At 46.6% G+C, this 26,534-nt stretch overlaps 1 protein-coding gene across 1 annotated transcript; it reads right to left on the bottom strand.

Moving 5' to 3' along the window:
- Window positions 1–3,640: 3,640 nt before the first annotated feature.
- Window positions 3,641–26,064, bottom strand: FXN (frataxin). The gene is made up of 5 exons (XM_079926530.1): window positions 25,782–26,064; window positions 19,105–19,202; window positions 15,384–15,504; window positions 9,201–9,298; window positions 3,641–5,558 (listed from the first exon to the last, which is right to left on the bottom strand). Exons 1-5 carry the CDS (start codon window positions 25,947–25,949, stop codon window positions 5,396–5,398), a joined length of 648 nt encoding a protein of 215 aa, XP_079782656.1. The 5' UTR covers window positions 25,950–26,064; the 3' UTR covers window positions 3,641–5,395.
- Window positions 26,065–26,534: the final 470 nt, after the last annotated feature.

The raw sequence follows: 26,534 nt of genomic DNA, 5'->3' as shown, positions 1-26,534 counted from the left end.
AGCTATAGATATGTCTCACATTTTTTTAATCCATTCGTCCATCAACAGACCCTGAGGTTGTTTCTGTATCTTGGCTATTGTAAATAACGCTGCAATGAGTATAAAGGGCATAGATTTCTTTGAGATACTAGTTTTGTTTCCTTTGGATATATCCCCAAAAGTAGGATTGCTAGATCATGTGGTAATTCTATTTTTAATTTCTTGAGGCACCTCCATACTGTTTTCCATGGTGACTGTACCAATTTACAGTCTCACCAGTAGTGTACAAGGAATTCCTTTTCTTGACATACTCACCAGCCTCTGTTATCTCGTCTTTCTGATGAGAGCCCTTCTAACAGGTGTGATATCTCATTGTGGTTTTAATATTCATTTTTATGATGATTAGTATGTTGAGCACCTTTTCATGGACCTTGTGGTCATTTTCATGCCTTCTTTGGAAAAATGTCTACTTAAGTCCTTTGCCAATTTTTAATTGCATTATTTACTTTTTGCTGTTGAGTTGTATGAGTGCCTTGTATATTTTGGATATGAACCCCTTATCAGATAAGTGGTTTGCAAATATTTTCTTCTCCTTTGCTGTGTAGAAGCTTTTTAGTTTGATGTCCCATTTGTTTTTTTACTTTTGTTACCTTTTCTTTTAGTGTCAAATCCAAAAAAATCATCACCAAGACTCATGTCAAGGAGCTTACTGCCTATGTTTCTTTTAGGAGTCTTATAGTTTGAGGTCTTAGGTTCAGTTATTTAATCCATTTTGAGTTGTTTTGTGTGGTGTAAGACTTTCATTCTTTTTTTGGTGTATGGTGTACTTTCATTCTTCTGCATGTGGCTGTCCAGGTTTTGCAATACCTGGACAGCCACATGGTTAATTAAGACTATCCTTTTCCTATTGTATATTCTTGGCTCCTTGGTTGTAAATTAATTGGCCAAATATGTGGTGGTTTATTTCTGGGCTCTCAATTATGTTCCATTGATCTATGTGTCTCAGTTACGTCAATACCATACTGTTTTGATTGCCTTGTAGTACAGTTTGAAATTAGGAAGTGTTATGCCTCTTGCTTTGTTCTTCTTTCTCAAGATTGCTTTGGCTATTCAGGGTCTTTTGTAGTTCCACACAAATTTTGGGATTGTTTATTCTATTTCTGTGAAAAACGCCATTGGAATTTTTATAGGAATTGCATTGAACCTGTAGGTCACTTTGAGTACTGTAGACATTTTAACAATATTAATTCATCCAATCCATGAACATAAAATACCTTTTCATGTATGTGTATTTCCTTCAATTTCTTTCATCAATGTCTAAAAGTTCTCAGTATACAGATCATTCACCTTCTTGATTCAGTTTATTCCTAAGCATTTTATTTCTTTTTGATGCAATTGTAAATGGGATTGCTTTCTTAATTTCTCTTTCTGATAGTTCATTGTTGGTGTTTAGAAACACAACTGATTTTTTCATATTGATTTTGTATCCTGCAGCTTTACTGAAATGGTTTATTAGTTCTAACGGTTTTTTGGTGGAGCCTTTAGGGTTTTGTATCTATAATATCATGCCATCTGCAAATAGTGACAGCTTTACTTCTTCCTTTCTGATTCCGATGCCTTTTCTTTTTTTCTTGCCTAATTGCTCTGGCTAGGACTTCTAATATTATGTTGAATAAAAGTGGAGAGAGTGGGCATCCTTGTGTTTCTCCTGATCTTAGAGGGAAAGCTCTTAGCGTTTCACTCTTGAATATGTTAGCTATGGGCTTGTCATATATGGCCTTTGTTATGTTGAGGTATATTCCCTCTATACCCAGTGTGTTGAGAGCTGAAACATTTTATCTTAAATAATACATCCAGAGAAAATGGACCAGGTGAGCTCAGATTGTTTCTCTAGCAAACATCAGGATATAAGTCAGCTCAGTTTTATAAATTCCCAGGGGCCACTAATTGGGATCTTTAAAATGTCATGGTTAATTAAGTCAAGCCAAGGATCTGAAGCCATTTCTTACTCTAATAGTAGTATACACAGAAAGACAGTCATGAAGTCATAGTTTTGAACAGCAGGGTAAATTTATATGAAATTTCATACCTGTGCCCCTCCTTCTTTTTCTGGTATGTAGCTGTTTTCATTTGCAAAAGATAAATCCATGCCAAGAATTCAACTGGACATGACCTAAAATTACTTTTTTTTTTTTTTTTTTTGCGGTACGCGGGCCTCTCACCGTTGTGGCCTCTCCCGATGCGGAGCACAGGCTCTGGACTCACGGGCTCAGCAGCCATGGCTCACGGGCCCAGCCGCTCCGCGGCATGTGGGATCCTCCCGGACCGGGGCATGAACCCGCGTCCCCTACATCAGCAGGTGGACTCTCAACCACTCGGCCACCAAGGAAGCCCCTAAAATTACTTTAATCTTAGCATGTACCTTGGAGGTATAAAGTCCGCTTTCCTTGGCAACCGTGTATAGCCAATCCACACAGACTTTACATGTATGAACAGGGGTCTTTCTTCAGAAGTAGCAATGAGGTTTATTGGAATATCGAGTCAGGTATAGCTTGAGAAACCTATTATAAACCTATTATTTAATACAAACTGTCAAACATAAGGTTGGCTTATTAGTTTTAGAAGCTATGAAGAAGATGGAGTAAAATACAAGTACTGTTAAGGGGCAAGAAAAATTCTTCCAGGGAATCAGAATCCATCACCAAGATAACCAAAATAAGTGTTTTGACTAAGTTTGAGGTTGAGTAGAGGATGTCATAAATCATACTTTGGGGGAAAATCCCAAATCTGAATATGAGATTATGCTGCACACGTGATAGTATTTGTCATGTGTTTGCTTTGCTCATGGCCCACGTACCACAGGTTAGGTTCTCCACTTTACAGACAAGAAAACTGAGGCTAGTGTCAACAAACAAGTTAAGTGGCAGAGTTTGGATCAAATTTTTAAAACTCTGATTAAAAAAAAAAAAACCCCAAAATTCAGGCTCTCTTTTACATACCCCAGTGCTTTTCTGTATCTTCACAGAGGTAAATAAATCATTCTGGGTAGTTTTATTTTCTAGTGGCAAAGGGTCTATCCACTCAGGAAGCGAAACATAATAGAAAGCTTTCTAAAATTATGTAATATATTTTCTTGCCCCGTTAACATTATTATGCTAAATAATACTGAACATTTACAATGTTTTCCTGAGAATTCATCCTTAATACGGGTGATACCAGAGATGAGATGATGCTCCCAGGGTCCGAGGTATGGGGGGCACTGGCTGCACACCGTGTTGCTTTTCCAGTTTGTCAGAGCATGATTTTTATTCCTCCCCCAGCTGCTGTTTGTGCTTGCAGTCTTTTTGCCGCCTTAAATGGGAATCTCCCAGGGTCTTAGAATCTAAATAATTAAACCAGTTAGAATTGTACGTAAATACAAGTAAGTAGGCCTGAAAGGCTGCACAAGGAAAAGATTAAGAGCACAGTCCCTAATTTCCATTTTCATGTTACCACAGCCCAATTAAATACTTCTTTAAATTTTATGTTGTGTCCCATATAGGAGAGCGCACCACTTAACTGAGTTCTAGGTAAATGAGGGACAACGAAACTTTCATTAGAAGCAAGAAATACATATACACACACACGATTTATTTTTTTCACTGGTACTGACCTACCCCACTTAAAAATTTCTACTGGACTAAAAAATAATTTATTTTTGAAAAAGGACTATATTTTAAATACTCGTTTAGCATTTGTTTATATTGTTCTATTGTTAAGAGTTTTTTTTCCACAGTGGAATGTGTTTTTGGTTTTCCTACTGCAAAAGCCTTTGTTATAGATTTGCATAGACTAGTCACTAAAAAATCTTGCTTTAGTAAGGAAGTAGCAGAACAGGAGCCTAACTTTGGGCGAGTTTTAATGTTCCTGAGCCCTGGTTTCTTCATGTGTAAAATGCAGGTCAGTAACAATGCAAACGAGGTCATATGGTATAGCAGGCTGCCATAGTCCATCAGGGCTGCTGTAACAGAATACCAGAGACTGGATGGCTTATAAACAGAAATTTATTTCTCATAGCTCTGGAGGCTGGGAAGTCCAAGATCAAGACCCCAGCAGACTGGGTGTCTGGTGAAGGCCTGCTTCCTGGTTCATAGACAGCTGTCTTCTCGCTGTGTCCTCACATGGTGAAAGGGATGAGGGAGCTCTCTGGGGTCTCTCTTATAAGGGCACTAATCTCACTTATGAGGGCTGTGATTGGGGGTTAGGATCAACACCTTAGCATTCAGTCTACAGCCCAGGCTTAGCACAGTAATGGCACAATAAAAGATGATTATTTGAACACGAATTCAACTGAAATTCAAGCAGAACAAAACTCAAAACCATATACTTACTCTATAGCTTAAAAAAAACTGTTCACTGTCATCTCCTCTACTAGAGGGAATTAAAGCTGGCCTGTTAAGTTGCCTGACAGGACCACTAAATGTCTAAATTGGGAATCGACTATATTCTATCCAGTTTAACCCTTTCTGTTAACACAGGGAAACAGAGGTCCAGGGAGTTCGAGAAACTTGCCCAGAGACAGACAACTACTTTTGGGCTGGGCCAAGTGTAAGACCGGGGTTCCTTTCATTAACACCAACATCTTTTCATTTATGTGGCCTTTCACAATTTACCAAGCACCTCGTCAGCTCCATGACCTCATTTATTATACTATATCCATGAGCTTACAGAGATGGCTTTTGGGAGATTTTTTGCATCCACAGACCAGTGTTGCAATAGCTTATTCTATACTGACCCTTAAATTTAAAAAATATGTATGTACACACACATGTAAATGTGTGCGTACATATACATGCACATATGGAAGACACGGCACCGCATCTCCCTGTGTCACCCCATGCGGGCCACACCCTGGCAGTCACAAAGCACAAACAGAAAAGGGTCTTTGGTTTCAGAATTCCCGAGTTGCCACTGGGCTCAGAAGTGTTTACGCTTTCAAGAGAAGTAGGAATGTATTAGGCTTCCCTTTAATGAGTCTCATTTTGAGATGGGATGGCAAGGTTGGCCAGCCGCTCTTCATGCAGTTTTTGTAGTAAGTCTTTCAGAGAATGAGTGGTGAAGCCAATTTATTTCTCCTCCTGGAATTTGTCCTTCCTCTTTTTCTCTGTTGTGAGGTTATATATTAAAGGTATGGGCATACAGACATTACGAAAGATAAGGGCTATCACGTGAGGGAGGAAATCAGATAATAAATCCAAAGAAACCTACGGAAATTAAAAATCTGAACTCAGGGGCAGGGCAGGAGGCGACACGGTCTTTTCACAGAGCCGTTACACATAATGCAGCTGTCCTCAAAAGCAGGAATGGAAAAGAACTAGCCATTCAGCTGCAGAACGAAGCTGGGGTCTTGGCTTTAGAGCTTCCCATGTCTTTAGCATTAGGCTGGGCAGCAGGTGCCTTTTCCAGAGTAGGCCAGAGAAGATAAGTCCAGTTTGGTTTTTAAGGCTTGAGTCAGCTCTGTGGCCAGCAGCTCGTGGAGGGACACACCGTCGTGGGAGTACACCCAGTTTCTCCCGGTCCAGTCGTAACGCTTGGGGCCACTGCAGGACAAAACACAGTCAGAGTAAGTCCATGGGGACAGCCCTTCAGAAGAAACTCTCACCAAGAAATTGAATGACTGCAGTGCAGGTCTAGAAAGTAATACTTAACAAGCCATGTATTTGACTTCTCCTCTTAGGGTCTATTTAATATAACTGAATCACTTTGCTGTACACCTGAAACTAACAAAACATTGTAAATCAACTATACTCCAATTAAAAAAAAAGCAGCTACACAATTATCCTCTGGTACGATTCACAGAACACCCCTCAAGACCTGAAAATATTTCAGCCCTATTGATGAGTCTCCGTGTAAAACTTTCTGATCTTTTGCTTCTCCTAACTCACATATGATACCTGAAATATCACAGCAGTGTCTTTTAGATGATGGCCATTCATGTACCACTGACATGATTTGTCCCTTACCTACATTATTATTATCATTTTAGTACATTCATAACACTGGGCAACCACTACCTCTATCTAGTTTCAAAACATTTTCATCACCCACAGGAAATTCCATATCCATTAAGCAGTTACTCCCTATTCACTCGTCTCCCCAGCCCCTGGCAACCATCTGTATTATTATTTTAAAAAATAGTTTTCTTAATTCAATTTTAAGTCCAGGAAGGTGAGAGTTTGATGGGCTAGTCCACCCATCTCAAGCTCATCTAGTGAACACAAGCCGTACGTGCACTTCATGCTGGGAACGCTGTGTTTGTGTGGACCCAGGTGTGGCTAGGTTTCGCCGTGTCTTATTATTCCAGATGGACACAGAGTGTGCCCATTAATTCCACCTCCTCTGGGCCTAGTGGAGCGGGGGTGGGGAGTGGGGGGAACACGTGCTGAGGCAGGAGATAGATAGGCCTCAGGGTAAGCACCTGGAGTTCGTTCCCTGTGGACAGAAACTCCAAAGTATCAATAGCAGGACAGTTGGGAGAAGAGCTGAGCCCTGCCCAGATAAGAGACAAAAGGCCGCATATCCCTCATTCTCAAAGTCAAGGAGACCTTCCCAACTACACATGCAGAGAAAGGCTCCTTGCAAGTCAAAAGGGAGGGGGCGCCACCCCATAGTAAGTGATGTCAACTACCCATAGGCCTCTTCGCTAGAATCCATCTTGGCTAAGAGATGCACATGTACACAGGGGAGGACCCTGAGATATACCAAATATGGCCTCAGAACCAGGCAAAGCAAGATGATCGGTTAAAGGAAACGTGGAAGAAATGCTCCATAAAAGTGATTCAAACTACCACAAGGGCGCGACTCTCTCTGAGCCCGCAAGTGTGTCTATCCACACGTACTGTACTCTTTTTCCTCCTAATAACACTTTACTTGCTTCACTACTTTCCGTCTCTATGTGGAAATTCATTTCTACACAGCTGATGGGCCCGGGCCTCGTCATTAGCCACTGGTCCCTGGTGGTCTAGTGGCTAGGATTCAGTGCTCTCACTGCCACTGCCTGACCTCAATCTCCGGCCGGGAACCGAAATCCTGCTTCAAGCCGCTGCAGGCCGAGGCCACCAGAGATCAGTGCCAGCAGCTAATGGTGCTACATGATGACGCCTTGATGGACAAAGGAGCAGAGGATGCTGAGAGCCCACAGGAAGGAAGGGGCCCCTGAGTCCACCTGCACACTCAGGGGAGCTCTTCCAAAGTCCAAGACTGGGACGGGTTTGCCAGGGATGAGGAAAGCTTAGACGGGAAGCATCTTTGGGGGGTTAGGAAAACATCAAGGATTTCTGTATTATCCACCAAAGGCAGGGGTTTGAACACTTAACTTAACAATGGGGATAATGATAATGGGGACAAACCAAAAGCACTGGACTTTTGTTTACTATGCACAAATAGCTGAACACGTAAAGGCATAATAACCTGGATCAAATCCAGAGAACGTTCCCTTGGCCCTGGACTCCGATTTGCTGCCGGGGTGCCAGGCAAGTGTGAGAACCTCCAGGCCCCTCCACGCTGCCTCGGACGCCCAGCTGTCCACCCAGACCTCTCCTTGATTCCACCCTACAATCTCCTCAAGCAAGGTGATGGGGGAAGGCCACTGTTTCCTCTGACCTGCAACACTGTCGATGAAAAAGCCTCCCAAATATCAGAAATGCAGCCCTAGGAAGGATTATTTTGGACCAACGTGAAAAATTGAGTGGAAAATAAATTCTTTCTCCGAGGAACGTAGTATCCATGACAGTAAATGGCTGCTCGCAGATTTTCTTTCCTGATTCCCCTCATGAATTACAGATTTTAAAAAAGCAACAAAACTTGGAATTTCTCAGAATTTCTTATTATCCAGCAGTAGATTTTTCTAAACATGCCTGCGGTAGGATCCTATTGCTGGTAGGTGTGTCCAAATGCTATAAGGACTTTTTCTGTCTCAAGATGCAACACAAGGGAATTCTGTTAGTGGAGCCATCACAGCTGGTTCTGGTGCCCTGCCTGCTCTTTACAAAGCCACCGATTCCCGAAGCTGATGGCTGGATTGGAGCTGATCCAGCCAGTTCCTCTGAGATGAAGGACAAGACTGCAGCCCTTGTGCATGGCCGCAGTTAGGGTCAGGGCAACTGTTTGAGGCCAAAGAGAACAGGCTAATTGGCCCTCCCAGGGTAACCCCCCGGCCCCTGCCAAACTTCAAGTAAACTACCTGGATCTAAAAGCAAGACCATCTGTGAATAAGGGCCTCACTAGAAATGACAAGTGATTCCTTGGAGTTGTTTTTCCTGAATTGTAACATACTTCCTAGACGAGGCTGGGATGAAGGAGGCCTAATGCTTTATTTATTTTGAATGAAGAACCACACAGCACCATAAACAGTATAATATTAACTGCCTAAAAGTGATGTCAACACTGGGGCAGGAGAAGAGTTAAATACTTTTTTTGTTTTAATGCAAAAACCGTGGGGCTTTCAAAGACTTCCACGCTGGTTATATCTGGGCCTTTCCCAATTCACAGCGCGTTCTCTTTGGAAGTGCTAATGAGTGACCAGGAAGGCTGGTCTGAGAGCTTTTTGTGGGCGTCTCTTTTACTGTCTTACAACCACTTCAACAGCAGCCAGAGGGATGAGGGACCCTCTCTCCCTGCATGTTCTCAGGCCTTGAGACGCAGTACAGACCGTCTCCAATACAATCTTTTATTCCGCTAGATTGAAAGCACATCAATGGAAAAGGCAGGAGGGGTGAAAAGCCCTAGAAGGGCTGTTTAAAACACCTTCCCACCTCCACAGAGTACACAGCCCTGTTCCGCAAATGGAATTAAACTGGCCTTTAACTGAGATGCTCAAAATGAACCAGAGGCCAAACTTTGAAGACAAAGGGCAACTTGTTCAGATGCTGTAAAAGCAAAAGTGGCTTTTTCAAAGGCACGGCAGTGATTGAGTAGAGAAAAACTGTCAAGGTGGGCTCCGAAAATTTTTCACTTGGCGTCTTGTTAACGTCCCACTATCTGCTTTTAGAGCCACAGAATCACCAGACAAGAAGTGATAGAACCACAGTAAGCTTTCCTACTGAGCGTGAGACATGCTGTGAAACATCAGAAAAGGTTCACTTACACAGCTGCTAACACATGAGGGTGACCCTTCTTAAATGGTCCACAAAGTCTTGTTTCAAGCAAGCTGAACAATGAGAGATTTTGACTTCTGAACGTACCTGGATGGTGAAGACAACCAGATTTGCTTGTTTGGGGTCTGCTTGTTGATCACGTACGTTCCTAGATCTCCACCCAGTTTAATTGTTAAAACACCACTCTGGTGCATCAGATGGAAAAAGCATGAAGAAAATAAAACAAGACAGAGTTATCACTGTGTCATAATCGCCTCCTATTTTGTTATATCTCAACACTTTGCATTTATACAGGTACGCAACATACACCGTAAAGAACTGTCTTTAATTTAGTGTTTGGAATTAGGAGGTAACGCAGAAAGAGCTCTACTCTCAGAATCAGACTATGATTAATCACGATGACACTTAAAAATCAGTGCTTTTCCTCGTTTCCTATGAGGTGGGCAAGGTGAGAATATCCTTAGTTAAGTGACTAGTCAGAGGTATTGCAGCTGGCAAACGAAAGGATCCACATCCTTATTGGTGCCTTGGTTCCTCAAATACCGGCCAGAACATACTAGAGACATTAAAAAATAGAGACACACTGGGCTTCCCTGGTGGCGCAGTGGTTGAGAGTCCGCTTGCCGATGCAGGGGACGTGGGTTCGTGCCCTGGTCCGGGAAGATCCCACATGCCGTGGAAAGGCTGGGCCCGTGAGCCATGGCCGCTGAGCCTGCGCATCCGGAGCCTGTGCTCCGCAACGGGAGAGGCCACAGCAGTGAGAGGCCCGCGAACCGCAAAAAAAAAAAAAAAAAAAAAAAATGGACACACCAACTCTACCGACGTCCCAGTCAGCACAAACGTCCCAGTCAGCACAAACATCGGGCAGGCCAAGTTCATGACCGAAGAAAGGAAAAAAGGCAAGAGAGAAGGAAATAATCAAACCACCTGCTTTGCTGGTCTCAGAAGAGCAGTAGCCTGAGCTCTGCCAGCAGAAGGCTGACACTTCAGACTAGGGTTCTTATTCCCAGACCCTTCCCAAGCTCACAAGCTTCTCAGATACCCCTCTCCAGCTTTATTTTCCTCTACAGGAGCCTTGAATTCGTCAAAAGACTGGCTGGTCCACCTTTGCCCAATAAATGCTCATTTAAATTTGAAAACCCTCTTTCAACAAAGGAGCCCTTTACTCCCAAGGCCTGAGGTCTCTCTAGAATGCGCAGGATATTAAAGAAACAGCTACACGGCTGAGCTGGTGAACGGGGAGCCTCGCTGCCCCCCATCCCCTGCACGGCCCGCAGACAGGCAGCCTTTCTCTGTGCCTCTCAGAGCCCCTGTCCACCAAGGAAAAAGTTCTTAGAAAAAGTTTTGTGTTTGGTTTGTAAACACAAAGAGCTGTTGAAAAGGTGGAGGGAATTCCCTGGCGGTCCAGTGGTTAGGACTCCGTGCTTCCACTGCAGGTCGCCCGGGTTCCACTGCTCGCCGGTCGGGGAACTAGGACCCACAAGCGGTATGGAAAAAAATAAACAACAAACAAACAAAACATGGCGGAGAAAGTGCCAATAATAATATAACTCATAGGCATGGGATGGGGAGGACACTATTGGGTTATTTTCTAAATAATGTTTTTTCTGATTAAAAAAGAAACGTAGCAAAATTATAGAGGCATACAGGTGGTATAATAAATACAGGTGGTATAAATAAAATGCAAACATCAATAAAAATAGCATCTACTGTTTTTCAGTACCTACTCTGTGCCAGGCACTGTGCTTTGCACTTTGTGTAAAACTGCTTCCTCCGTGACCATAACCATGGAGGTAGGAATCATTATCCCAATTTATAGATGAGGACAACAGAGGGACAGGGTAATAAAGAAAACTTAGTAACGGCAGGGCTGATCTTAAATGCAGGTCTGCTCGGGTCCATAAGATGCTGTTGTTTCCATAACACGAAGCGCTCTCTCAATCCCATTAATCAGCGACATGAGCTGTTTACTCTCAGGTATTGGCTGCAGTTTTTAAATGCAGGGCTAGGATCACAGTATACATAAGTTTGCTTTTTAAAACATTTTTTCTTGAAACCCACGTGTACTATTTTGTTAGGACTACCTTTCATTTATTTAAAAATTTCTTACAACTGTATAATTTAGTAGTTTTTAGCATTCCACAAAGTATTTTCATAAAGTGTGCAAACATCCCCACTGTCTAATTCCAGACTATTTCCATCACCCCCCAAAGAAACCCTGTACGTATCAGCAGTCACTCCTTCCCCCCCTCCATATATAGTTTATGGCTTATTTTTCCATACGATATGAGGCCCAGAGAATCAAGACATAATTTCTTCTAATGTGACCTACTTGTGGCCCTTAAATGCTCCAACGTGCATTGACCCTACACCTGGGAGGTGCGTGATGCAGCAGAAAAGGCAGGGGGCCAAGTCTAGGGATGTGCGTTAAGCCCCATCAGCTGTGTCGTCTCCTTGGGACAATATCTGCTCTGCCTCCTTCAGAGACAGTGCGAGGGCGAGGGGCTGAGGTGCTTCTGGGAAGGTTCCCCTGACGTCCCTCAGCTGGGACCATGACCCGTGCATGTCCCCACAGCTTCTGTGCTTTCCTCACTGCGTCTGAGCTGCTAGCTTGTTTGCTGGTCACCTGCCCCTTCGCTCCACTACTATAAGCACCTTGAGAGCAGATCTGTCTTTTCATCCTAGCGCTTTCAGTATTTGTACAAAATATCACTGAATTAGAAAAAAACTGTGGATGAGTGAACTGAGTGGCTGATAACCGGGCACTGTGATAACACACACATACCACGTGAAGGGCAAGGTTATGTAAGGCAACACTCAACCACGCCCCCTCTTGTTCGTGGTGTGTAATTCGACGTTTTTCCCCACAGAGCCAGAAGTTGTTTCCAAGGGAAAGTGGCAAGAGAAGGGAAACTAGCTGTCTTACTGGTTTCCCAGGAGTTCTTAAAGCTTTTGCAACTGTCTTCAAGTAGACCAAATAAAGAGAGTTTTTTGTCCATTAGTGTTATTCCTTAACGGGCAATCTGAGTGTCTACTTGGAGAGAGTGGGTAGACTTTAATGCAGGGCAGTGCGGGAGAGAGAGGCAATACTTAGCAGCTGCTGAGACCCAGGCACTGACCAGTTGGAAGAGACCCTGGCCACAGCTGGTGAGGCTTGATTCCCGACAGGCAATATCAGTGGAAGCAAAAATAGCGAGGCTCAGGCTCTGTTGTCACCAGCTCATTTGCAGAAACAGGCACATAGGGGAATGGCATGTTGAGTCGGGATTTCACATACGTGCCTGTGGCTTCCCACACTCCTAAAACAGATGCTGACTTCCCCTTAAGGAATAAGAATAGTGAATATAAAGCACTTTTACCTACATTGTTTCACTGAATCCTAAGATACACCCGGGGAAGTAGAGGTTACTGTCACGTCTCCTTTACAGCTGAAGGACCTGCCCTCGCAGATAATTCACTGACGCGCTCTCGGAAAGCAAATACAAACGCAGGACGCTAGGCCAGGCCCTCTGTCACCATATCCAATGAAGTGCTAACTCTGAGCTGGGGTGTGTGACCTAGGACCCAGAGCTGGTCTTCAGGGGTCTGCATACAGCTCGCAAACAGCTCTCATAGGTATGCAGGGATGTTTTTCTTGGGAGAGCGGTCAGATTCTCACAGGGTGTCCTGATCGCCAAGTGGTTAAGAAACCTCTGCTCTATGGCAATAATAGACAGACAACTCAGTGAACGAAGGACATGGCGGCAAGCAGATTCTCGTTAAAGTGTCTAAGAGGCCAGGGCTCTGCCTGGAAGAAAAACGAGGGCAGTTTGGAGGTAACTCTCTAAATAGTGTGGTGCTTCTCACGCATCAAGTGTAGCGGACTCCGTGGTTGCCTGGTGATGGGAGGGGTTTGGGCTCTCGTAGGCAGCTCCTTCTGATAACCATTACCAGTGAGCAGCGAGGCCTGGACCCAGACACTGACATCCACCACGACCCGCCCCACTTGATGGACCACACAGCAGCCAAGAAGCTGCTCACGTCTCCCAGTCCAGGAGGAAAGTGAAGAAACGTGGCCTGGGTGTATCTAGAGAATTCCTTTCATTTGCCTATTTGGCCAGTAGCAAGTGGATAAAACAGCACTAAGTGCAGAGTGGCATCAACGAAAGCATGTTCTGGAAAAGTAGGTGCGCCTCATTTCATTTACATGGTGAATCGACATTCGTTAAGTCCCCGCTAAGTACTTAGCAATGTTCCAGGCATTGGGAGACCAGGAATGGGCAGTGTTCCAGCTGTCCAGCTCAGTGTAGCCGTGGGAACTGATGCGTAAAGAGACAGTTACAACGCAGGGTGATCATCCTCAGAGTGCTGGGCAAGGAGGGCAGGGTGGTGTCTGCCTGGAGCATCTAGGAGGGCTGCAGAGAGGTGACATCCAGCTGGACCCTGAGGGCACAGAAAGACTGCACTCCAGCCAAGCTCAAGTAATGGTGTTACAGGTGTTCTGCTGTCTATAATGTAATTTCAACTGATTTATCTTATATGTGAAATACATGAGTTTGCTAGCACCCGAAGGACTCTAATCAGGAATTCACACCCGAGGGTAGATAGCATTTCAAAGTACTTAGAAGTCCAAACTACAGAGGGAGCTACTATATGCCATTAGCCTTCTACACCTACACTAGAGTTTTCCTACTTGGCAAAAGATTTGCTAGAAATACTTCTTCCCTAGTGAGTAGAATGGTACTCAATGTACAGTGTATGGATTGGCTAGAAAAACTCAGGTGCCTCTTCCCTTGCAAGAATGGGTTTTAGACTCTGGAAAGTGTAGCAGCTGAATCACTCTTCAGAGAGACACTCTGAAGGTAGGTAAGGTCCTGACCCACCACTGAGCAGAAGCTTTTGTTGCCTGCCTTAGTGAGGTAAGCAGAATCCAGCCGCTACAACACTGGCACCTTTGCCTCTAATGAAACATTCACGCAAAGTGTTTGAGTCAGGCAGGGGCTTCATTAATCCTGTAAGAACAGGTGGTGTGACTGTTTCTGTGGCATGTACCTAAAGGTTTGCATGTGTGGCAGAGTTTAGCCTGAGCCTTGGTTTCCCCATAGTTACAGAGCCTGGTAAGGAGGCTGCGGTAGAGGAGACCTGTAACTTCCCCAGCTCTAATCATCCCACAGACGGTCAAGTTCCGGAGGCCAGTCTGTAATGGTTCCCAAGTAGCACTGTCTTCTGAGGCTGCCTGCATAAGCACGTCTACAGCCCCGCCGGGACATTTCTGCTGCTGACAGCGACCAACGAATCCACCTGGAAGGCATTCAATCGTTTCTTGCCTCGTTACCACCAAGGCCCTTACTGTCCTTACAACTAGGCTTGACACCTGCCCATCTGATGGAGTCCTTTTCTATCCAGTGCCCCCAACAGCAATATCCAATACCATTTCTATTGCTTTAGCCTGCCAGCTGGTTGTCCTAAAGAATTCCATGATTTAATCCCAAATGCACTCTTCATGACATTTTCTGGTATTAATTAATTGCTGTCAAGAGGGTTAACCTCTGCAGGGGATGTGCTCCCACTGGCAAAAAAGAGCTGCTCCCTAAGGCCTAAGCAATAATTCTAAACCCAAAGGCAGACCCTTGTTCAAGTCTGCCACCTGGTGGCCAGTTGATACACACCAGCACTGCCCTGGCTTCTAGGATTTGGGGCTTAAATTTCATCCAGCCCTGGGGTTCTCACCCAGCTGCATTAGAATCCTCTGAGGAGTTACTCTAAAAACTTTAAAAACCCCAAAGCCTGGCCTGAGCCACACCCTAGACCGATTTTTATTTGATTAATAAAAATCCCTAGGGATGAGACCCAGGGATGCTCATTAGAACCTCAGGTGAGCTTTTCAAAAACATGCTTCCTAGGACTGTACCCTGACCACTGTATGAGAATTTCCAGGAGTGGGGCCCATGTCTAGTCTGAATACATCTCGGGCAATCTCTCACCCCGCTTAGGAACTAGCCTGCCTGCACGATGAGAGGCGTCTTGCTACACAAACACATGCCTGGGTCCCTCCCTGATTTATCTTCACAGGTATTGAGTGAAGCTGGAGAATCTGTATTTTTAGGCAAACGTGAGGCTCAGAGAGGCTGAGTGACTTGCCCAAGGTCACAAGCCTGGTGATGCAGGGCTGACACCAGAACCCCAGTCTTTTGGTCCCATCCATAACCGCATACTGCTGGAGAGGAATTCTTTATCTTAGCTGAAATTCCTAGGGAGGATACAGAAGAATGAAAAGAAGCAAATAGGTACCGCAAAGGAGACATCATAGTCTTCACATGTGTAAGGTTTGTCTGCAAGGTCTTCAAAAAACTCTGCTAAGGAGTCCAGTGTCTCCTCGACCAGTCTTTCATAGGTGGTATCGTCCAGAGGGCTGTGAGGGGAACAGAAACAACCCCGATCATGCAATCAGCAAACCGCTCCGTTCTATTAACATCGATGGACACATTTATTTTTTACTTAGATTTTTTAAATCGATGGAAAATATCTAACATATACCGAGTAAAAATTGAAACAGCATCAAAGGGTTTACAGAGAAGTAAGACTTTCTTCCCAAATAGGCAGCCCCCATCCCAGAGTCAGCTGTGATGAGCAATCTTTTAAATATATCAATGAAGCACCTTGCAGTTTTCCTTTCATATGTCTTGGAAATCGTTCCATATTAGCACATACAGTTTTCATAGTATTTTATCTTAAGTTATTCATTCAGTTTGTCCCCTTCAGCAGGACACTGAGGTTGCTTCCATTGCTTTTGTGTTAAAATTTGTTGGGCAAACCACAAAGTGGGAGAAAATATCTTTATTCTATATATCTGAAAAAGGACATATCTAGAACAGGTAAAGAACTCGTAGAAATCATTAAGAAAAGAAAATCCAATAGAAAAATGGGCAAAATACTTGAACAGATTTCATTAAAAGAAAAAAGATATCCAAATGGCCAATGAACGTATGAAAAGGGGCTCAACTTGGTTAATCTTCAGGAAAATGCAAATTAAAAAATCACATTGAGATACCACCAGAATGGTTAAAATGAAAGAGAGAGATAATATGAAGAGTTGGCCAGGAAGTACAGTAACCAGAGCTTTCAGGTACTGCTGATGGGCAAGTAAATTGGACAATCACTTTGGAACACTGTTGATACTTCTACTAAAATTGAATATATTCATATCCTATGACCCATCAATTCCACTCTTGGGCATTTACGCAACAGAAATGCATACCCAAATATAAATGTCCTTAGCAGTGAAAAGACCAAAACCAATTTCGATTTGAAAAAAATAATTCAGATGACAGAAATATAGAATTGTATAATACAATTTGATACTTAATAAATATTGTAATTGCTCTTAAAAAAAAAGAAAGAAAAAAAAAAAGCATACCCAAGTTCACCAAGAGACATGCACCATGCTAGAACGTTCATAGCAGAACCATGCAACAGCCCAAACTGGAGACTATGCCCAGTTTCCTATGCCCAGGTATCCACAGGAAATACCATAGGTAAATAAACTGTGATATATTCATAAAATGGAATACTACAGTGCAAAACAGAATTGTCTGTAAATATAACAATATGGACGAAACACTTCTTTTGATGGTGACCGAAAGAAGCCACATAGAGACATATTTATATTTGATGATATCATTTATATAAAGTTAAAAAACAGGCAAAACTAACCCATGCTATTGGAAACCAGAATGGTGCTGCTCTAGGGCAGGGAGGGGTTAATAACTCGAAGTGAGCAGAAGGCTTGCTTTTTAAGGGGCTGGTAACTAACATTCTATTTCTCGAAGCATTTCTTGAGTTACATGGTATCTTTGGTTTTTGAAAATTTATCAAGCTGTATACTTCTAACTTGGAGACATTCCTCTATAGGTACTATCTTTTAATTTTTTTAAATTGCTATAAATCCATAGAGACAGAAAGTAAATTAGTGGTCGCCAGGGTCTGGGGGAGGGAGGAATGGGGAGTGATTACGAATGGTTATGGGGTCTCTTTTTGGCGTGATGAAAATGTTCCGGAATTAGACAGTGGTGAAAGTTGCACAACCTTCTGAGGACACTAAAAACCACTGAATGGTACATTTTAAAATGGTGGAATTTATGGTATGTAAATTATGACAAAGAAAATTGCCATAAACCTCCCTGTATGAGCTTCTGCGCCCAGGTGAGGACATGTCTGTAGGTTACAGGAGGCGTCTTGGACAGCTCCATCATCTGAGAGTTTCTAAGTGGCCCCAGGAAGACACCAGTGGCTGCCAGTCAGTCAGTGCAAGACAGAGGTTTGCAGTATGGCCCCTCCCCCACCCAGCCCATTCCCCACCTCAAGGGCACAATGTGGGGAAGGCTACAGGGCTGATCAGGACATGGCGAGTGGGGGGCCTGCGGTGGGGCTGTGCTGGATGTTTCCCTCTCCGTCTCCTCGGCTACAGCCGACGGAGGGGGGATCTGGAGAGAACCAGGAGAGGTTGACATGTGCCTGGAGGAGCTTGGGGAACATAAAGGCACCCCTGACTCAGGCATAAAGTCCAAAGTCAAGAGCTTGACAGGTGCTACCTGTCGATGACAGGGGGGCCATGGCAGAAGTGGGCTGTCCTTAGCACGGCAGGTCGAAGGTGTGCTTCCCAGAGGCCAGAAGTAGACCCTGAAGAAGGAAGCTGGACTTGGGGCTTCCTGCAAAGGTCCCACCCAACCTCAGAGGACTGCTTGGAGGGACTGGGAGACAGTAGCAGAGAGTCTGCCCAAGGAGGTCACAGGTCCCACCGCCTGCCTCCCCTGCAGCCATGGGGAGTGACAGACAAGGAAGAGCCTCCAACCAGGGTTTCATAGAGGGGAGTCCCCCAGAGCCAGGGCAGAGGCTGTCCCAGTGCCACTGGACACCTCGGCCTTCGAGGTGGATGAGTGACTGCATGGTCCTGTGGTTGCAGCCTGGGGGTGTGTGTGGAAGGGGAGTCCCTGCAGATACAGGTGCGGGGCGGTGGGCTGCAGCGGTGCCTGGCAGCTTTTCCCCAGAACCCACTGCGTCCTCCCTCCAGGCACCCGCTAGGCTACATTTCCTGGCCTCCCCAGCTGTTAGCTGAGGCCCCCAGACTAAGTCCTTCCTGCTAAAATGTGAGTGAGGGACAGATGTCACCTCCAGACCTTCCATGCTCTTGTCCCTTTCTGTGGAGTGGAATCTGGACAGGGTGACCTGGCCTCGACCTGCAGAGGACAGTAAGTTGCTGATAGGCGATAAGAAGGTGGAAGGAGCCCGGCTCCCTGAATCATTTCATAGAGGTCTGGCCACCCCCCACCGACAGAGAGGGGGGACACGAACCTCTCCTGGTTGGAGCCATTGCAGTTTGGGGTCTACTTGTTACAGAAGTTTGGCCTGCCCTAACTACTAAGTTGTCAAAGAGAATAATAACAAAACTCTGGAAACAACCTAAATGTCCAACAATAGGGGATGGGTTAAATGAATTATGGTACATCCATAAAACTTAATACTATTTCATTAAAAATAATGCGGTGGGGGGCTTCCCTGGTGGTGCAGTGGTTGAGAGTCCACCTGCCGATGCAGGGGACAGGGGTTCGTGCCCCGGTCTGGGAAGATCCCACATCCCGCGGAGCGGCTGGGCCCATGAGCCATGGCCTCTGAGCCTGCGCGTCCGGAGCCTGTGCTCCGCAGCGGGAGAGGCCACAACAGTGAGAGGCCCGCGTACCGCTAAAAAAAAAAAAAAAATAAAATAATAATAATGCGGTGGGTAAGTAGTGATGTGGAAAGACGCTTATGCATGCTGCTGCTTAGGGAGAAAACAGATGGGATGGGTTGCTATGGGATGGGTTTTGGTTTTCTTTATTATTTTTTGTTGTTGTTGTCGTTGTTAAAAAAGGTAAGAGAAAAGGAAAAAAAAGTATGTGTATGTGTGCATATGCTGTATATTGAGAGAGAGGGAGAGGGAGGAAGAGATCTCTGATGTGGAAGGTGTTTATCTCACCCAGCGTCACCCAAAGTTCCCGTTGTCCTCAAATTCATCCAACAGACCCACTGCTTTTTGACATTCAGCATCTGGTTGAGGCAGCAGAGGCTCAGACTCTAAAAGCCAAAGTGAAGAAGAATGTTACCATTTTACAACGTACAGTCCATTAAGGCACAGTTTGAATATCACTACTACGTTTGGGACTGACGAGGCTAAAGTGCTTCGGAGTGTATCTTTCTCAGGAAGTTGTTTCGCCTTCTTCTAGTGCATCAAACTGTGCTCTCCCGGGCTCTCGCTAAGCCTGTGCGGTCCAACTCGGTAGCCACAAGCCACAGGCAGCTATTTAAATGTAAATTTATTGAATAATATAAAAATTTAAAAGTCAGTTCCTCAGTCCCATGGGCCACGTTTCGGGTGTCCGGTGGCATCATGTGGCTCGTGGCACAGACAGGACACACCCACCACCACGGGAGGTGCTGCTGGCAGCACCGGTCCGGATGGGGCTGGGGCAGTTAGCGTGGGGGGGGCAGAGGGGGGTTGGGGGGTGCGGTAGGAAGTGTCAGCAACGTTCTTAGAATGTGACTAAAGTGAGCGACAACAGATAGCAGGTGTCCAGAAGACAGGCTGTGCCTCCAGTGCTATGTGACAGATCTCACTAACACGATCTGCAGGGGACACCGTGACCCACTGATTTCTTTCAGTACGTAACTGCTGAGCGCCCTGGAGCCCGGCCCTGAGGACTGGGGTCTGAGCTGATGACTGCCAGGCAGGCGGACCAGCCAGAGAGATGGTGGAGGGGACGGAGGTCTGGACGGAGGGAGAAGTGGTACAGCCGAGCGGAGACGGCAGGGGAGTGATGGAGAGGTGGGCTGCTGGACCTCATCTCAGGAAGGCACCGAGCACCTTCCTGAGGTTGGTGGCAAGGTTCACCTTCTCCACAGAGCACGTGGCTGCCACTAAGAGAAGGGGGCAGAGGCTGTGGTTACTCTCTTGAGGGCCCTGGGCAAGCTGAGAAAGGAGGAGGCTGAGAAGTGAGCGGAGGAAATGGGGGTGCGGAACGTGGATGGCCGTTTAAAAACGTTGGCTCAGAAGGGAGAAGTGAGAGAGCGGCTGTGATAAGCACAGTATCGCCACAGCACATTCTAGAGCGTTCACCATCAGCGGGGTAGCGTCCTCAGACTTTAGACAAAGGGACTCAGTCCTCATTACATTCCAATGAGGGAAGTACTATTCACGACAGTGATGTCCTATAAAGTTGCCCCAAACACTGGATTAGCAAGTTACTAAGGGAAATATGGAGAGGTTCCTGCGAGCCTCTGGTCACGTGTCCACCAAATGATCAATGCATAACCTTGTTTTACGTGTTTCTGTTCAAACGTGCCTTGTTTAATATATATTATTGATTCCTTGACACTGAACTCACAGCCAACAGCACGTATTTTCTCCCTAAGGCCCATCACAGCCTTCCTGCACAGAGGAACACTAGACAGCACTTCAGCACGATGCTTGCGGGCCACTTTAAACAGTGAAATTATGAACGAAAGTCACGAAAATGTGAAAAACGCGCCACCAGATAGACTGTGAACAGGACCCTTGTTTCTAGTGTGGGAGCTGAGAAGTGGACAGAGTGGCACTTTGTCTGACCTCAGCCAGGGACATGTGAGTGTAGGTGACTCACATTTTTTGCTGCTCTGTACACGTTCGAAAATGACCACAAAAGTGCCCTGAGTATCGATTTTGGGGATAGAAATACATGTTAGTGAGTAGGTGAATTCACAAGTAGAGGATGCAGGAATAAGGAGGATCGACTGTATCTGTATTTTACAGATGAGGAAACTGAGGCACGGAAGGGAAACTTGCCCAGAGTCACACAAACACACAAAGTGGGAGAGCTGGGATTGGAACCCACGCTGTCTGGACCCAAGGTCTGGGCCCCAAAGGAAAGAATCACATCCTGGGAATGATACAGACACTCTAGACACGGAGGGGAGGGGTTTGAGAACGCAGGGCTCCCCTCAGTCAATTCCCCTTCTCCGGGATCCTGGCCCCTCAGATCCTAGCTGTCTCAGTCTCGCTGCTACCTTCACACAGCTGTTTTTGTCTTTTAATTTTACATCTTCGATGGTCTGGTGGGAGGGCTGGTCTAAAAGCAAGGTAGTCATTCACAGCCAGAGTGGAAGACTCCATTCAGCTGTGTGGAATCACAAGAGGACAGTGGCCGAAGACTCCCTGCCTTGTCTCTCACCTGCTTTCCCCATCTAACATTCCCTGGGTAACTGCTTAACCCTCCCAAGCTCTGCTTCCTCCTCTGAAGGTAGGGATCATGGTACCAGCCTCGCAGACTGGTTATGAGGATCCAACAATAGGACATCAATATCCCAAACCCGGGGCCTGAGGGTTCCGTCGATTTCCATTTGGAAGCATGTCAACGGAAGTGTGAAGAGGTAGGAGGTCAGAGAGGCAAAATCCGGCCTTTGCCCGAGGGAGGCAGGTGGATTTCACGGTGGGGAGCCCCCCAGGGCCACCCTTCCTGCAGCCACGTCACCTGGAGCCATCCGACTATGTGTCTCGTGCGGGTCTACTTACTCGAGTCTCCAGGGTTCAGTGACTCCGTGAGCGCAGCACAGGGCTGGCTCATGGGAGACACCGGAGGAGGTACTAGATAGTTCTTGGGCCCACAGGCTCAAGTTCAGGCCCTGGAACCACACGACTCAACTAAGGCCTGGCCTGGTGGTCGGCAGGGAGGCCAGCCTTCACCCTAGGGTCCCCTCGGTCTCCTGGGCCCTGTCAAACCCCAAGCCTGAAGAGAGAATCAGCTCTCATCCGCTGCTGGGGAGGACAAACTGGCACGACCACTCTTGGTATCTAGTGAGTGGGATATCTGCTGGCCCCTCGCTCAGCAATGCCAGTCTGAGGACTTCACCCAAGAGGAGGTTCTGTCCACGCACGGGCACGCCCAGTGCAGCGCCACTGTAAGAGCAGCTCACTGGACTCAACCGGATGTGACGGGAGGAGCCTGGACAAGGTGTGACAGACTCACCCAACGGCTACTATACAGCAGACAAAGCAAACAAATGACAACTGTGTGCATCAGTGTCGCTGAGTCTCAAACACTGATCACAACGACATTGATCACGAGGAGTACGGCACAGCAGAATAAATACAGCAAAATGTTTTTTTTTAAATGAATGCTACATGCTTTAAGGAGACATACACAGGAGGTGAAACTCTGAGAAGGGGATGCCTGACAGAATTCAGGATAGCAGAGTCCTCTCAGGGAGGACCAGGCTGTAACGGAAAGCGCACCAGGCCTTCATGGAACACTCAATATTGTATTTTTTAAAAAAATATTTATTTATTTATTTGGCTGCGTCAGGTCTTAGATGTGGCTCGTGGGATCTTCGTTGCGGCATGCGAGATCTTTCATTGCAGCACAGAGGCTTCTCTCTAGTTGTGTGAGGGCTCCAGAGCGTGCAGACTCAGTAGTTGCGGCACGCTGGCTCAGTAGTCGTGGTGCACAGGCTTAGTTGCCCTGAGGCATGTGGGATCTTAGTTCCCCAACCAGGGATCGAACCCACATCCCCTGCATTGGAAGGTGGATTCTTAACCACTGGACCACCAGGGAAGTCCCTGGAACACTCCATATTCAATTACTTAACCTAGTGGTGGGAACATGGGAGTTTGCTATTAATCTTTAAACAATACGGGTATATTTTAAAAAATATTTTATTATTATTTATTTTTGGCTGCATTGGGTCTTTGTTGCTGCATGCAGGCTTTCTCTAGTTGCGGCGAGCAGGGGCTACTCTTTGTTGCGGTGTGCGGGCTTCTCATTGCAGTGGCTTCTCTTACTGCGGAGCACGGGCTCTAGGCGTGTGGGCTTCAGTAGTTGTGGCACACGGGCTCTAGAGCTCAGGCTCAGTAGTTGTGGCTCACGGGCTGTAGAGCTCAGGCTCAGTAGTTGTGGCTCACGGGTTCTAGAGCTCAGGCTCAGTAGTTGTGGCGCACGGGCTTGGTTGTTACGTGGCATGTGGGATCTTCCCGGACCAGGGCTCGAACCCGTGCCCCCTGCATTGGCAGGCGGATTCTTAACCACTGCGCCACCAGGGAAGCCCATGGATATTTTAAATACCCTTTTGTGTATAGACTCCACATATAGTCATGTATACTGTCTGTGGAAGACAATAACAATGAATTTAGAGTGAAGTAGGGCATAACCCACCCAGGCAAAGGCCATGGGGTCATAAGTGATGATCGTGTCCCTCTAGAAAGATTAATAGATGCCTAAACGCCTTCCGAGGTATGCAGAAGTGGCTGCAGTAGGAGCTTCTGAAGTTGTTTAAGAGCAGTGGCACCTAGGTATCTCCTCCTTGGAGCTGCCTCCAGCATTAAAGGGGAACGGTTAGAGACCCTGTCACTGTCACACTCTCTTATTATTAAGGTCGGAGGCTGCCTGCTGGAAGCAGGGTCTTCTCCAAGCCTCGGGGTGAATAAGGCAGGCAGTGGAGGGCTGTGAGCTGCAGGCTTGCAAGGCATTTCTGTGGATTCTGGGTTCTGCTGAGCAGCTGGAACTGAGGCCTGACAATCAGAAGCTACATGTGCTCACCTCCAAAGCTATGCACACAGTAGCCGCCAGACACACGTGGCCACTGGGCACTTGAACCATGGCTGGTGTGACCAAGGAACTGGATTTTAAACTTCACTTAATTTTAGTTTAAAACTGATACTCAGTAAGGTTACTGGAAAATTTAAAATATGTTTGGGACAACTCAAGTGTGTGAATTTACTTTTTCAGTTGTGACTTTTATAAAATCTAAATATAGATCAAGTATTTCCACAATAACCTCAGTTTAACATCTGATGGACAAGGGATGGAAGTATGAAATCCATACTGGACTTGGAAGAATGAGTACAAAGAGGGAATGTGAACTATCTCAGTAATGATCTTTCAGTCTTGATTACCTGTTGACATGGTAGCATTCTGGCTATACTAGGTTACGTAAATGTATTCTTGAAATTAACTTCACCTGTTTCTACTTTCCCAATGTGACTACTAGAAAACTTATTGCACAGGTGGCTCCCATTCTATTTCTGCTGTGGAAGTAGAAGCAGCGGGTAGAGAAGATAAAGCCGGAGAAAAGGGTCCCCAAATGAACTCCCCAAACGATCTTAGGTCAGAAGCCATCAGGACCCACGTGGAGTCCAAGGGATCAACCTGAGGACAGTTAAGGCCTTAAAAAAATGAAACAGGATCGTGATCCCAGTTGCCACTCTCATCCACCCAACTCCACAAGTACTGAAGATGTGCAAGGGAACTGCAGAAGAGACAGGTTAAACCAACCTGATTAACTATGGAAAAAGGGGCCCAATGGGTAGCCTAGGTTGTTAACCACATAGCATTTCCCAGTGGCCCAAATCCCAGTATGTGCCAAGTGCCCACCTCCCGGGTGCGCCTCTGAATCAACAGCCCTTAACAGCCACTAGGTACCGTCCAAAAGACACCACCATATCTTGTCACTCTCCTAAATTAAAAACTGCTGAGGACACAGGCAGGCGTGGAAAGGCACGTCAGGGCAGCTCCAGGTGAGAGCAGCACAGAAGGATCAGAGTAATAAACTGCAGAAGGGGATCGTGGGACCAGCATGGCCATAACTACCTAGTTTGCCTGAGAAGAGGGGGAAATCCGTGATTCCAGCTTTGAGTGTTGACAACCAATCCCAGTGTTTCTTCAAACAGGGTCAAGTAACACACGTCGACAGGAGGTGTAGGCCTAAAGTCCAAATTCCGGAGCTCCGTGAACAATTTGGGTTGGATTTCACCTGCCTCCTTCACCATCCACAATCCATCCAGCGGACCAACCACTCAGAGTTGATCGTTGCCCACTTTCCCGGCCTTTATCCACGCCGTTCTCTGCTCTGAGAGCCCCTCACCACCCCCTGCCGTCTTCAGACCCTGATTAAACATCACCTCCATCCTCCGGTGTAACCTTCTCAACCCCACAGCCTTTCTTTGGGCTTCCTCCTTTCAAGTCGTGGAGTAACCGGGTCAGGTATTTCTTTGTATCCCCGCGCTAGGGAAGATAAGTGCAATTAAGTGCTGAAGGCTTTATGTGTTAATTAAACTGCATGCCAGCTCGGCAAAATGGGTACTCTCCCCTTCAGAGAAAAAGAAGACAGGCCTCAGAGAGGTTCTGGGATCCCCCGACGTCCCCGAGCTCTGCTGAGTCCAGGGGCCAGAGTTTGGAACCCAGGTCCGATCCAAAAGCCCTGCTGCTCTAGCTACTGTGCTCCACAACTTTGACATCTTTACCTCGCTCGCTGAAAGCGTTTCGTTCATAAAAGCCCATGTATGTTATAGTACCTGGCATATATTATTAAAGTTATCGCAAAGAGAATTGACAAGCTTAGAGCCACCACAGGTCCCTAAGAGCCGATGCCCGCCCGCCTTCCCTGCCCTTGCCCGCGCGGTTCCCGCAGTTGCACTGCATGATAAGATCTCTGTCTTCTCACCAGAAAGCGGAAGCCAGTGCAACTGTAACCGGGAGAAACGGAGACTGGGGAATGCACGGCGGGCGCCGCCGCCCTTCCCCCACCTGAGCGCGGCCCCGCGGGAGCTGGAGCGGGTGCGCGTGCCCGGCGTGCGCGGCCTCGCTACGCCGGCGTGCGGCCCGTGCGGCTGCCTGTGCGGATACTCACGGGCTGGCTGGGTGTGCCGGCCGCGGCGGTCCCGGTGCGCAGGCCCCGGCAGCCGTAGAGCCGGGAGTCCTTCGTTGGCCGCGGGGCCCCGGCGCGGGCCTGGGCAGAGCCCGGGGGCGCCGAGCGGGGCAAGAGGCTGGCAGCCGCTCGGCGCCCTAGCGTCCACATGCTCCTCCCGATCTGCGGCCGCTCCGCCTCCTGCTCCGGGGACGCCGGGCGCCGCCTGGTGGTCACGGGTTGCAGCTGCAGTCGCAAGCTTCCCTTTTCTGCAGGCTTGGGAAACGAGCAGAAGGTAGACTTCAGTAAGAACTTCCATGCGTTGCTCTATTTCTGCATTTAACAAAAATAGAGAACCTGTTTCGTGCAAAGCAGGGGGATTACCCCTTGGGCAACATAGTGAATGCGTAACCAAGGTCCCTGACCCCAGAGACTTCAGCTTAGTGACCCGCTGCTGACGAATTCTATACAAAAGGCTTTGGGAGCTGCAGTTTTGCTGTGAACGGGTGGGGGTCCTGAAGCTGCTTGGCCGCCAGTATAGGTTACAGCAGTTAGGAGATTGCGGACAGGAGACTGACTGCCTGATTTAAATATGTCCCCTGCCCACTTCCTACCTGTGTGGCCAGTGGGCAAGTTAATTAACCTCTCTGTGCCTCATCTGTAAAATGGGGTATACAAGTTTCTACTTAACAGGGTTGTTATAAGGATAAAATGAGTTAATCTATGTGAAGTTTTCTTGGACAGGCCCTGGATCCT

This window comes from Stenella coeruleoalba (genome assembly GCF_951394435.1).
Source record: "Stenella coeruleoalba genome assembly, chromosome: 7".
NCBI lineage: Eukaryota > Metazoa > Chordata > Mammalia > Artiodactyla > Delphinidae > Stenella > Stenella coeruleoalba.
Note: the sequence above shows the minus strand (reverse complement) of the source record. Positions and strands in the feature narration are given on the sequence as shown.

Excerpts from the sequence above, each read along its gene's own strand:
- FXN (XM_079926530.1), bottom strand. The coding sequence starts at position 25,949 with ATGTGGACGCTAGGGCGCCGAGCGGCTGCCAGCCTCTTGCCCCGCTCG. Across the intron at positions 15,505-19,104 it reads GGAACTTTGGGTGACGCTGG|CCCTCTGGACGATACCACCT; the intron begins GTGAGATAAACA and ends TTCCCCTCACAG. Across the intron at positions 9,299-15,383 it reads ACTATGATGTCTCCTTTGCG|AGTGGTGTTTTAACAATTAA; the intron begins GTACCTATTTGC and ends CTGATGCACCAG.